At 42.4% G+C, this 13,923-nt stretch overlaps 1 protein-coding gene across 2 annotated transcripts in view; it reads right to left on the bottom strand.

Annotated features, from left to right (window-relative positions):
• Nucleotides 1-57: 57 nt before the first annotated feature.
• GRAMD2B (GRAM domain containing 2B) overlaps nt 58-13,923 on the bottom strand; it is a 119,295-nt gene continuing 105,429 nt past the window's right edge. For both annotated transcript variants that reach the window (XM_019831574.3, XM_003980720.6), the window contains exons 7-14: nt 13,624-13,695; nt 13,444-13,524; nt 10,689-10,800; nt 9,586-9,708; nt 8,392-8,479; nt 7,135-7,239; nt 3,561-3,654; nt 58-1,294 (exon numbers count right to left, since the gene is read on the bottom strand). In XM_019831574.3, the coding sequence (XP_019687133.2) occupies nt 1,253-1,294; nt 3,561-3,654; nt 7,135-7,239; nt 8,392-8,479; nt 9,586-9,708; nt 10,689-10,800; nt 13,444-13,524; nt 13,624-13,695 (717 nt within the window). In that variant the 3' untranslated portion in view covers nt 58-1,252. The remainder of the gene's footprint in view (nt 1,295-3,560; nt 3,655-7,134; nt 7,240-8,391; nt 8,480-9,585; nt 9,709-10,688; nt 10,801-13,443; nt 13,525-13,623; nt 13,696-13,923) is intronic.

Raw genomic sequence — 13,923 nt, 5'->3', positions numbered from 1 at the left:
GTTACGTTATGCTTATGCTTATGTTACAAGAGTTTACGAAGTGACAGGACACTGTTATTAGCAGGGCAGTTTAACCAACGAGTTTTTATTAAAAGCCGGGGTGCACCAGGCACAGTTGTACAGGAGGCTAACAAATCCAAATGTTGTAACTAATTCATTTATTAGCTTATCTGATCAAACAAAATACATTTCATAGAAATGATTATAAAACACATTGCCGATAGAAACAGAGTATCATTTATATTACAGATCTTATGGTACCTAAATAATTATTAATAAAAACCAGCCAACTCATATGGGAAACCGAAGTTAGTAAACCACCAGTTACTTCTTTATTTTCGTCAGCAAGAGGGAGAAGCATGCACTTGTCATGCTCAAATGGGCTTCAGCGTTCACTATGGACATCCTGTTTCAAAAGTAACATAGTTCACCTGTCCATTTAAAAGTTCACTGTTTTTCATCCAGTATCAAAGCACTATGGTACTTTTTGGTTTAAAGATTAGTTTTGGTTGCAGAGTAAGCTTAATTTAGTACTTGAGTCGCATGTGTCACAGTTTCTGGATCTGGGGTGGGTGCTGACCAGTCAAGTGTTAGTTGAACAAAACACAACACATGTGGGATAGTTTAATCTGCTCTGTGATATTCTTGCCAGTACTCGATTGAGAAGATATACAGGTGATTTAAAGCAGAACAGAACAGCAGGAGGGGGGAAAAGAAAAACATGTTGGTGTTGCTTGAGGCGAGTCTGTCCGTTAGAGCTATTTCTTGCTGTTTTGGAGAGTTCTGGCTAATTCTTGTAAGGATCGTATCAAGTTTATTGGCACATGATCTATTCCTTACTTTGAAGGTTGGTTCAGAGGGGTGTACAGGAGAGAAAAGGGGCAGGGAAAGGACCGAAAAGGCATGGAGTGGAGTGTGTTTGCTGACAGTCAAGTTAACTGTGGAACCACAGTCATCTGAGAGGGTGTCCACCAAGGCCCTTCCTGAGACCTCCAGAGATGGGTCTGTTTTCTTGAGGAAGAAGCACTGAAAACTTCCTCAGACAGGGTCCATGTTTATTGCACAGGAACCAAAATTATTTCTGTTCCCCCCTTTCCTGAGCTGGAGACCTCCAAGTGCACACATGGCTAGGGATGCCCATCAGCTCGCTCCTCTGGCCAGCAGGGAGCGCTCCACCACAATGACTGGGGGAACGAACACTTTCTTCAGAGGGAAGCACGAGGTATCATGTTGGCCCGAACAATGTGGTCCTTCAGTCACCATTCTCAAGCAGCTTCTGTAGGTTGTTTTGTATCTTAAAATAGTAAGAGAGAAGTTCCTGTTATTAAAGAGAATGGAGGGGCGCCTGGGTGTCTCAGTCGGTTAAGCGTCCGACTTCGGCTCAGGTCATGATCTCACGGTTCTTGGGTTCAGGCCCCAAGTCGGGCTCTGTGCTGACAGCTCAGAGCCTGGAGCCTGCTTCAGACTCTGTGTCTCCCTCTCTCTCTCTGCCCCTCCCCCGCTCATTCTCTGTCTCTCTTTCAAAAATAAACACAAAATAAAACCCAGAATGGAATATATCAAGGGCCTATCTGCTATGGCGTACATTTAATTCTGAGAGGAATCGATTCTACCTGGAATAAAAAGCTACCCATGGGTTCAATTTAAATCAGGCAAATGCTTTTAAGTGGAATAAAACTCTGTTGATAATCCACTTTAAAGTGAAAAAAAAAAGTGCTAAAAAAAGAAAGAATGGCACTGCAATAAAATGTCAGGAAAGACCAAGACAAGTCTGATGGAAGAAAAAGAACAAAAGCACAGGACACACCAAGTGTGACCTAAATGCAGAGAGAGTGGGAAACTGATCCTTAAAGAGCCTGTGTATCATGTGGTGTCTGATTCAAATCATCAATGTTTAATACTCCTACCAGATATTACACATTTCCCAGATGACTGAATGCCACAGATGAAGGGTCCATGACATGTCTTTGGATCTCGAGACTACAGTTCAGTGTTGGGCATTAAAAATGTGCTTGGTAGAGGTCTGCTGAGTAAGCGAACTTGGAAGATTTCTGAGCAAGGAAGTCTCAACGAGCAACAGTGTGATGGCAGTGGGGAACCCCATGGGACAAAAGAAAGAGGATATGTGTATGTTTTTGTGGAACAGTCTGCGATGTCCTGTAGGCAAAGAGGGAAGGATCTAGAATGCGTGTGCCCCAAACTTCATGTGTGCTCACCTTAACCACACAGAGAAAATTTCACGTATGATGTGGAGACACCACGAAACAAGACCAGCTACAGAGACAGGAAGTAGCAGAGGACGGATAAGAACACGGGTCTGTCTCTTCACTGCTCCATCACTAATGCCATTGGCAGCACTAAGAAGGTACGTATTGGTGCACCTGTGTGGCTCCATCGTTTAAGGATCCAACTCTGGCTCCGGTCATGATCTCACAGCTGGTGAGTTCGAGCCCCACATCGGGCTCTGTGCTGACAGCTCAGAGCTGGAGCCTGCTTCGGATTCTGTGTCTCTCCCTCTCTCTGCCCCTCCCTTTCTCGTGCTCAGTCTCTCTCTCGCTCTCTCAAAAATAAATATTAAAAAAAATATATTTATTTCATTACCGATGAAAGGCATTGCCTTCATTCTCTCATTCCTACTCCCTATCTTTCCTACCTACCCCGCAGGACCCAAGATAAACAGAAAAGCAAGAGTGGGAAGGTAGAAAAAGAAATGAAACAAAGGAGTTATGACCAAAATATATAAAACACACCTACAAAGAAACTCAAACCAGGGGGATAGCTGCTATTTCACCGCCAGGCTGTGCTGCATTGCTCTAGCGGAAGCCATGCATGAGACATGGCCACTGGTCTGCCTGTTGTGGACAGGCTCTCCTGTTTCTGTGTCCCTTCTTACAGCATGTGGTGCCTTAGCCAGGCCTGGCACAAGAAGGGGGCAGCGGGATTTGGTGTGCGCTTCTGGTCCAAGAATACCACTGTATGCCAGAGTGAACAAACCAGAGAATTCACACCATCCCATCCTCTAGGTCAGCATGGAAGCCAAACACTTGTAAGCATTTCATCACAAAACCAAAAAACTACCTCTGCTTCTCAGCAACTAATGTTTTATTGATTTACTCTCGAAAGTTAATTTATTTTGAGAGAGGGAGAGCAGGGGACGGGCAGAGAGAGAGAGAGAGAGGGAAACAGAGAATCCCAAGTAGGCTCTGCACTGTCAGCGCACAGCCCGACATGGGGCTTGAACCCACGAACCGTGAGATCATGACCTGAGCCAAAACCAAGGGTCGGACACTTAACGGGTTGAGCCACCCAGGCACCCCTAGGATGAAATATTTCTAGGGAGGAAAAGCAAAAGATAGACCAACAGGGAAAATGAGATTGAGACCTAGGTCTTTGTGGAAATAAAAAATATTCTTTCACATTTACCGTGCAGTCCCCTGGCTGGGTTTGGCCATTTAGGCTGCTTGCTGCACCCCGGAAGTGTTTTAAGCGTGTCGCCCCTGCTCTGTGGCCATCAACAGTCACCACCGCTACCACCCCAACACAGGAAATAAATGAGTCACCTTTTCTAATTTCATTATGTTAGCTGTAAGCTCTTGGCAGAGGACCTCCACGTTTAATTGGACTTGTGACCCCAGGCCGGATGGTGCTGTCTGTCTGTAAGAACAAAAAGAAAAACGCTGTGGGCAGGCGGGGGTGGCAAGGGAAGAAGTGGAGTGAACACAAATTTATTTGAACAGAAAATCAGGTTACAGTAGTAGACAGTGAGCCTTTAACTTGTGAAGATTACTGCAGGGCCTTTCTGATGTTAAGTCCAGACTGGGTGTTGAGGGGACTGTATCTTAAAAGCTCAGCTGGAAGTCTCTTAAGCTGTTTTTGTTGAGGTGGCTGTGTTGTGCCTTGGCTTCCAGACAAAAATCAGGCAATTCTGCTCAAGCACATGGCTTCTAAGACCTCTTTTGTTAACCTCTAATGTCCTCTCCATCCCCACTACTGCAGAAATTTGCAAGAATTATTGCTCTCCTCAGTCACAGGCTTTTTTTTTTTTTTTTTACGGGAGGAGGAGCCATTTACACTAGAACTTGCAGAATGTTTAGGAATGTCCTTAATCAAATTGATTGCTTTTGAAGCGTGAGACTTTAGCAATTCTGTTATTGAGACTTGCCGTGCCAATGTAACCTCTGTGGTCTTGTAACAGATGGAGTCAGTGTTTACCATTTGAACCGTTTATGGCATGGGCTCTTCTCTTCCCCAGGGTCCACTGGGGTCATCTACCAGCTAAAACTGTAGGAAATTAAGAGATATGTACATTATCCTGGAGATGTATGTACATTATGCTCTGAAGGCGTTTATTGGATTTTTACATTAAGGTTTAGAACAGGGGTCTAGAACTTCTCTGTGTTGCTTGACTGTAATTTATTTTTAGATATTAGGTTTTTAGATGGCAATGATGGGTCTATTTTACACAGGATCAGTTTTTCACATGGTAAATTTCAGATGGTGATTTACTTGGTAAATTATGATCATGTAAATATTAACAGAGCCATCAGATGTTTTTCTGTTTACTAGTACTAAAACAGTTTTTTCTTTACCCTTGATCCCTACCATCAAAATCTTATATCTCAAAAAAGGAGGCTGAATTGGAATGTTTCAGTGTTTAGATGAGGGAACTGCGATCCAGAAGACTGACCCATCAACATGAAATTCTGACAGTGTACAGGCTATTAATATACTAGTGAAGCTGGTAAAAGGAATGGTTCAACTAAACAAGTACAAATAGGGATTTAGCTATCGGGCAGCGTGGCTGGAACACCTTGGGTAAGAAAGATACGGGGGAAGCTCAGGTCCTGTAAAAGTACTTTATGAACAAATTTTTCCCGTCATGGGTATTCCTGGTCTCATGTCATAAATAATCATTGTGATTTTTCCTGTAAGTGATTATTTTTCAGATTGTACTTCTTCCTGAGTTGATTATTTAAATAGTGGAATGAAATATTCCATTTGCCCTTGTTAGTGGCATTTCCCCCTCATCATCACCAAGTTAGTGAAATGATAGTAGGACATGAGGTAACACTTTCCTAAAAAAACAAACAAAAAAAACAACCTTGTATATGATAGTGAACTAGGAAGTAACACTAGATTTTTGCAGACTAAGTATGTTAACAATTTGAGTAAGGGTATGCACTATTCCAGACTATTCTTTAGGTTCTGCATTACTGGTTTGTTTATATATATATATATATATATATATATATATATATATATATATATTTATTTATATATATATATTTATATATATATATTTATATATATATATTTTTTATTCTTTAGGTTCTGCATTACCTGTTTAAGTATATATATAACCAGTTATGCAGAATCTAAAGAATATATATATATACACACATATATACAATACGTATATATATATACACATATATATGTGTGTGTGTGTATATATATATATATATATATATATATATATATATACACACACACACACACACATACATACATACACACATGTCCAAAAGAATCTATACGCCAGCGTCTGTGTCAACTACTACTCAGACTTTAGGTAGTTGTTTGAGCACAAAGTTGTTTGTACCCAGAATGGTACAGCATAATAGTCCTCCAATTATAGACCCAGGCTGGCACCATCAGCATCAGCTGGGAATTGACAGAAATGGAAGTTCTCAGGCTCTCCTATCTAGTGCCTCAGAAACTCTGGAGATGGGCCCTGACATCTGTTGTAACAAGCCATCCAGATGATTCTGAAGCACAGTCAAAATAGCCTGACCCAGGTCCTACGCCGTACCTCACAACCAAGCCATCGGTGGGCTGGAAACTCTATCCTCTGTGTAGTCATACAGACTTGCATTTGAATCGTGATTTTACTACAAACTGTAAAACAAACTGTAAGACACAGTACTAGCGCATGGTACAAACTCTGTAAACGAGTATCTCTACTTCCAGAACTTGGGCTAAAAGTATGCTTTCTAATACAGAGTAGTTTATTTTACTTTTTTAGGTAATGCATCAAAATCCTTACATGAATGGATGTAAAGGAAAGAGCTCTAGGCCTTAATAGGTTTAATTAGGTCAGGCCTGTTAAAAATGACTGATGGGGATACCGTCTTCATGGTAGTGGCTTCGATGGCTGTGGTTGAGTCACTGACACGCACCTCTTTGTCCATGCCCAGGAGCTACACCCCCCTTGAGGTGAGGGCTAGGAGACAGTCGCCCAAATCAAGCCTCACGTAGGCTGGCTAGAGGGCATCGCTCCAGAAGATCAAGTTGTGCCCCTGGCAGGCACGCCCCTAGAGGATGAGGTACCCTGGGTCAGTATGGAGAAGAGGCTCCGACCACCTTGGAAGTAGCTGGCCACATGCTTGGAGATAAAGTCCATGGTTCCCGGACCCATGTGGGAAAGTAAGAGGGCACACTCCCAGGTTGGCCAAAGAGGAGAAAAAGAGGACAGGCCAAGCCAAGCGGTGAATGCAGTATACAACAGGCACTTTGTCAACGTTGTGCCCACCTTTGGCAAGAAGAAGGGCCCCAATGCCAGTGTTCCTAAGTCCACTGTAGTCCTGGCTTTCCCCAATAAGGCCAGTTAGTCCAGTCAAAAAAACAAAACAAAAACCCCAAAAAACACACTGTGAAGGAAAATCTTCACAGATGCATTCGGCTAATTACTAGTCACATGGATCTTCATAGTGGTCAAAAGTTTCGTAACTATAGGAGTTCATATAAAGAATTAATACATGAAAAGTGAGCTGAGGTACTTGAGTTGCTTCTTTCCTATCAATGTCTTCACCCACTGCCATTTTACTAAGGTAAGTTTTGCTGGTATAGGTTAATCAACAGGCCAAGGTCACAAGTGAGTCTTAGGATAATAGAACAAGATAATGTAAAATCAGGCTTGTTTCTTGCCTTATCAACCTAAGAATGGTTCAGAGGCACAGCATTCATTTTGGGGACCCTCCCACCTACGTCTTTGCTTCCCACATACGCATTTCAGAAAATGTCGCATACAGAATGTAGACTTAATTTGTGTTTGCTAAGGATGGTAAACGCCAGTCAAACATTATGCTAGTCTCAAGAGCAAGCAGATGATAGCACCAGAGGGAATTGTCTTACTCATTATGATGAATGTCCACAGTGGAGGTTAGTGACCCCAGCCTCTCCTCCAGAGTATTAATTCTGTATCTCATGTAGAAGGTCGAGATGATTAGTGCACAGACACTGGAAAGGGATAAAAGAGAAATTCTCAATAGGTTAATGAACTGCTGTCCATAAAACAATCAAAACTCAGAGCCAGTGTTGGACATTTGAGGCAAGATATTCTCCAAAATGAACTTGCCAAAGAGACTTGAAAAAGGTCTTTTTTCCAACAGGCTGATGCTGGTCAGAAAACTTGAGAGCTAGAAAGAGATTTAAAATTCCCTGGCCCAGCTTCCTCAATTGACAAACAATGGCCATCCTACTAGGATCTCTCAAGGCCATGCCCAAGGTGGATTACCAAGCCCATGGTCCTACTCCCAGTGCTGTGGCCCTCACCAGAAGGGCCTGGCAATGAGTGCCTAGTCTTGTTATCTGGTGACTCATAAATTCCCTTCTTTATCTGGAAACCAAACTGGGCACATCCTCCTTGATTGTCAGGAACAGCCTAGAACTAGGTCAGGCTATTTTCAGAAAAACAACTGATTACAAACTGGAAGCTGAGGGGGAATTTTTAAAAGTCAATGCCTGAGTTTTCGTTGAAGGGGATGATGGTATTTTAAAGCTGTTTTGGCTTCTATCCAGAGGACATGGGATAGATGGGAAAATAAACACTAAGGCCAACGATGCTTCAAAATTCACAGAACAATTTTCTAACTAATGGCATCCACTCAGAACTTAGTTCTCTGCTGGAACTGGCACATTTTGGTTTTCCTTCCTCCCTTCTATTTATTTAAATAAGGAGATGAGGGGCACCTGGGTGGCGCAGTCGGTTAAGCGTCCGACTTCAGCCAGGTCACGATCTCGCGGTCCGGGAGTTCGAGCCCCGCGTCAGGCTCTGGGCTGATGGCTCAGAGCCTGGAGCCTGTTTCCGATTCTGTGTCTCCCTCTCTCTCTGCCCCTCCCCCGTTCATGCTCTGTCTCTCTCTGTCCCAAAAATAAATGTTGAAAAAAAAAAAATTAAAAAAAAAAATAAATAAGGAGATGAATATGAAAATGTAACCTACGCCTAAGGGGGGAAAAATGTTGGAAGAAGACACAAAAATTATCAAAGAAAAGCTCTGGATCACATTAGAGACAACTGAGATGTATAAAGGTTCTTGCAACCATGAAATTATTTTTTGTAGAGAGCGGAATCATTTTCTAAAGTCATTCCTAATCAATTCATCTACTTACACGATTGCGTAAAAAATAAGAATATGGTGGAGAGTCGTACATGTCTGAGGCTTTACTTTGTGTAAGATTCCAATGGTTTCTGACTGACCTGTTGGGAAGAAAAAAAAAAGGAACAGTTTTAAAACTACAACACACCTCCTTCGTCCAGCAAAATCCCTATGGGGAAGGGATAGTTGAAAGAGATAATTATTCCTGGGTAACAGAAATAGGAGAAAACATGAAGTAAAGCCTTCCAGGTATCTTTTTAATTTTTTTTTAATTTTTATTTTTTTAAATGCTTATTTTTGAGAGAAAGAGAGAGACAGACCGACACGAGTGGGGGAGGGGCAGAGAGAGAGAGAGTGGGGACAGAGGATCCCAATTAGGTTCCATGCTGACAACACAGAGCCGGATGTGGGGCTCGAACTCACCAACCGTGAGATCATGACCTGAGCCAGAGTCGAATGCTTAACCGACTGAGCCACCCAGGGGCCCCTTTCCAGGTGTCTTTTAAACCAGTAGTTCTAACTCCATCCAACTCGTTTCATCCAGTATATACTTACTGAGAGCCTTCTCTCTGTCAAGCACTGCATTGGAGTGAATGGTAAACAAAACAGACACCGTCCTTGCCCTCACACCAGTATAATTGGTAACCAGTTAGGAGAATAATTAGTAAATAAAAAATAATCCAGTAATTTGAGTTTTACCAGCCATTTTGGAATCATAATCTCAAAGTATTCACAATAACAAAGGGGCCTCCATGAAGGCCATTTACCTTTGTATCCTCCATAGTAAGACACAGAACTGGGTACTGTTTGTTGAATGAATAAATGAATTAATATGCAAAGGAAATAGATGTTCAGTAGGAAGGGGAGGAGGGAATATGAGAGGCAGTCATAAAGTGAAATATGAGGGCCCTTTAAAAGTTACAGGCATGGGGCGCCTGGGTGGCGCAGTCGGTTAAGCGTCCGACTTCAGCCAGGTCATGATCTCGCGGTCCGTGAGCTCGAGCCCCGCGTCAGGCTCTGGGCTGATGGCTCGGAGCCTGGAGCCTGTTTCCGATTCTGTGTCTCCCCCTCTCTCTGCCCCTCCCCCGTTCATGCTCTGTCTCTCTCTGTCCCAAAAATAAATAAACGTTGAAAAAAAAAATTAAAAAAAAAAGTTACAGGCTGATGTCTGTCACTATCCCATTTACCCAAGACATTGATTCCTTACCATGTGAAGGGAGACTCTTGGCTTTTCCTTCAGGCACTCTATTCACATGGGCATCTGCCCGAGTTGGTTTTGTTTCTCCCTTGGAGACATTCAGAACTGTCTGGGATTCTGTCACATGGAAATCTATCAAACCAAAATGGAGCTGGCTGAGTTTTCTTCCCAATGCATTTAAAAAACACAGGAGCAACCACAAAGCAAATCAGTCTCACAACATGTGGAATGGCCAAGAATATAAAATGATCTTCTCACAAGTTGGTTCAGTGGTTAGGTATTGAAATCCAATACTTAAGCAAGTAAGAAAATGATATAAAGACAGTCTGTCCTTAGCCCAGTGACTCATGGGGACCATTCAGCTCTAACAGTGAATAGTATTACTGAGATAAGAAGAAAACATTCTATGTTTTTCTCTTTCAACCACCCTCACATTATGTCGATTTAAGAGATATTTATTGGGGTGCCTGGGTGGCTCAGTGGGTTGAGCGTCCGACTTCAGCTCAGGTAATGCTCCCACACTCTGAGTTTGAGCCCCATGTCGGGCTCTGTGCTGACAGCTCAGAGCCTGGAGCCTGCTTCAGATTCTGTGTCTCCTCCTCTCTCTGCCCGTCCCCTGCTCATGCTCTGTTTCTGTCTCAAAAATAAATTAAAAAAAGCAAAAAAAAAAAAAAAAATTAAAAAAAGAGACATTTATTGTGTATAAAGAGAAATGGATTTTTATCATGTAGACCATTCTTTTCCCCTAAAACTTTCAGACTACCCTTTCTCCAAAGTCCCTTGTCAATTTTTTTTTTTTTTTCTAAAAGTTTATTTATTTTTGAGAGGAAGGGCAGAGAGGGAGAGAATCCGAAGCGGGCTCCGCCCTGATAGCTCAGAGCCTGATGTAGGGCTCAAACCCATGAACCATGAGATCATGACCTGGGCCTAAATCAAGAGTTGGTCACTTAACTGACTGAGCCACCCAGGCACACCTTTCTCCATTGTTAATTAGTCCCTTCTTAATTGCGGATTAATTGACAAGGTATTGATTTCTGTTGGTTTTGTCTTTGTTTTTAAGGGGTGACATGAGGACGTTTTGTGGAGCATGACATTTTAGAAATTTCTCGGACCTCGAGAGTTCTCGGATTCAGGAGTCTGGGAACCAGAACTGCTGTATCCTTCCATGTCTTGCCTTCTTTGTCGAACTACTCCATCCAGATCTGAGAATTCATCGTTGAAATCCTGAAGGGAAACAAGGCAGTGTACAAAATCCAATTCCCCTCATTACACAGGCAGGCCTCTGGAACCCCCAGGCCTTTCCACTTAGGCCTAACCTATAAAATACTGAAAAGAAGGGAAGATTACCCCGTACCACTGGGATTTCCCCCAACAGGGCAGAGGATCTGGTTACTGAAACACATTTTTTCTGGGGAGTTAGAATCCTGCCAACAGTGGCCAACTTGTTTCAAACAACAAATGTCTAGGGGGAAAAAAAAAAAGAGCTGAACTAATGATTGAAAAGCTTCCAGGATAAAACTGGAGAAGTCTCTTTAGGATGTTGTAATGAGAAAAACTGATTGACATGGACATATATACGAGAAAAAATAAGATGTCAAGTTTTCTAAAATACATGTGTTAAATGCAAAGGTACTCGTTAAAACCCAGTTTAAAAAAGGTATGGAAAACAAAATGGAAAAGGGCTTTAACAAGTTACACACTGAAAGGAAAGTGTTGGCTATTTTTCTTCCCTCTCTGACTCCCTTAAAACCCAGTCAGTGCTATTACTTTTGAATTCCAGAGGAATGATGGAGGGGTAAGGAGGAGGGAAAAAGCAGGGATGTTTTAGTTTGTATTTCATTTCCCCCCACAAGTGCTTAAGAACTGGAGTCACAACAGGTGTCATTAAAATGTCCTGGGGAAGGTCCTGTTAGGCTGAGCTTTTCACGATTTAGGTCGCTGCCAAACGAAGAGACTTATCTGGTAAGCAAATGACCACGCGTTCAGCTGATACTAGCTATCTGTTGATCGTTTCAATAACTCATTTCCATTTCAGGCACGAATTTATAGGAGGCAGAAAGTTGAAAAATTCAAGTCTCTTGGGTGTAACAATTAGTAATTGAATGGCTATCATCTATCAGACAGTAGGCACAGCTCCTTGCGTAGACGACTGCACTCAATCTGCACAGCCACATCGTGAGGTTGGCATTTTACTGGATGAAGAAACTGAGCCACAGCAGTTCAAGAGCTTGTCTGATGGCATAACTCAGCTGGGTGGAGCCCAGATTTGAAACCAAGTTTGTTGGTTCCAAATCATATTGTGTTTCATTTTTTTTTGTCTTGCTCTCCCCTACTTTCTTTCAAGGTGTGTTTTTTTTTTTTAAACTGAGATAAAAATTCATGTAATACAAAAGACATCATTGAAAGCATACAATTTAGTGGTGTTTAGCACAATCACAATGTCATGCCGCCATCACCTCTGTCTTATTTCAGAACATTTCCATCACCCCCAAAGTGAAACCCTTTACCTATTAGCAGTCACCCTAATTTCTCTGTCTTCCCCCATCCCTTGGCAACCACTAATCCACTTTCTCTCCCTATCAATTTGTCATGTAAATGGAATCATCTAGTATGTGGCCTTTTGTGTCTGGCTTCTTTGACTTAGCATCATGTTTTCGAAGTTCCTCCATGTTGTATCTATCAGTTCTCCTTCCTTCTCAGGGTCAAATAGTATTCTGTTGTATGGACATATGACATTTGACTTATGCATTCAGAAGATGATGGACGTCAGGATTGTTTCTGTTTTTTGGCTATTATGAACAAAGCAGCTGTGGACATTGTTATACAACTTTTTATGTGGACAGGTTTGCAATCCCTGTACTTTTTCACAGCTCTTAAAAAAAAGATTTGTAGATGTTAAAACCATGGGCTCATACCATTACACCAAGGTATTTCAACATGTAACAGTGATTTGTTTGGGAATAATGACTTGAATAAATACGGCTAAAACTCGCTTGAGCCAACATGATGCCACCATAGGTAGAAAACGTGTACAAATGGGGGAGAGCTACTTTGCACTGGAGATTTACTGTACTGTCAACGGAATCTGAAGGAATCAAAAAATCTCTTTCACTTGGTCACTATAGAGTGCTTCTTTTATAATTATTTCTGGATGTTCCTCATCTTTTCTCCTAAGCTAGAAAGTCTTGGAAGGCAAGAACTAGTTTTGGGTTTTCTTGGTGTCCTTATAGCCTTACACTAGCACAGTGCCTTGAACAGAGAAGACAATCAGTGATTTGTGGGGATGGACCATGCCCCTCCCCCAACCATTGGTGAATCCCTCTAAAACAACACTGACAAGCAAAAGGAGCAAGATTTTAGGATCACCTCCACGGACCACCCACTTGCCCAGACAGCCATTATCCTGTTTCTTAAAAAAAATTTTTTTTATACTTTATTTTTGACAGAGAGAGAGAGAGAGACAGAGCACAAATGTGGGAGGGACAGAGAGAGAGAGAGAGAGAGAGAAGGGAGACACAGAATCCGAAGGAGGCTCCAGGCTCTGAGCTGTCAGCACAGAGCCCCCCGTGGGGCTCGAACTCACACACCGTGAGATCATGACCTGAGCCCAAGTTGGATGCTTAACCGACTGAGCCACCCGCAGGGGCCCCTATATTGCTTCTTTTCTTTGGTAGGACAGCTCTTCGATTACTTGGAAAAAGTTGATGGCCTTCTATGCCCCGCCCCGTTCTTGAGGACAGAAACACCCTGTGTCTTCAATTTTACCTCAGATATTAAGGTCCCCTGGTCATGGTGTCAGGAGAAGTGTAACTGTGGGACGCATCATCCCCTTTCTTTCGCACTGAGCTAGTTAGGTAGGCAACTCACCAGAGGCAGAGATGAAGGGCGGTCTGCTCGGAAACTGTTCTCAAGAGAAGACGGGTTGGGACTGTTCCCAACACTTGTATTCTGAAATTAGTGAAACAAAAAGGAAAACCACATCAACTACAAAACCACGGGAAATCCAGAAGAGAGACAGCAGGTGAGGCTCGGGGATGTTGTACTCACTTCTAAGTGTCCACACACAGATTTTAGTAGTTTGTAAGTGGAATCTCTGGAGAGTAAGGAGACAAATATGTACTGCAAAACAAAACAGAGTGATTACGGAACAGATACTGCCTGACCACAAGTCAGAGTTCAGAGTGCAGAACTTTATCTGCATACATGTTTTCTTCTCTTTTCCCCTGGTCTACAATCTCATTCACCTCTATCGGTTTTTATTCTGTTCCTGGAATGAACAAAATCTACTCCCCCACAACCGCAACAAAACCTTCAAGCCCCCTTTAAGTAATAAAGAAATGCTAAATG

Source organism: Felis catus, chromosome A1 (genome assembly GCF_018350175.1).
Source record: "Felis catus isolate Fca126 chromosome A1, F.catus_Fca126_mat1.0, whole genome shotgun sequence".
Taxonomy (NCBI): domain Eukaryota; kingdom Metazoa; phylum Chordata; class Mammalia; order Carnivora; family Felidae; genus Felis; species Felis catus.
The sequence above is the reverse complement of the archived record's forward strand: the minus strand, read 5'-3'. Positions and strand labels throughout refer to the sequence as shown.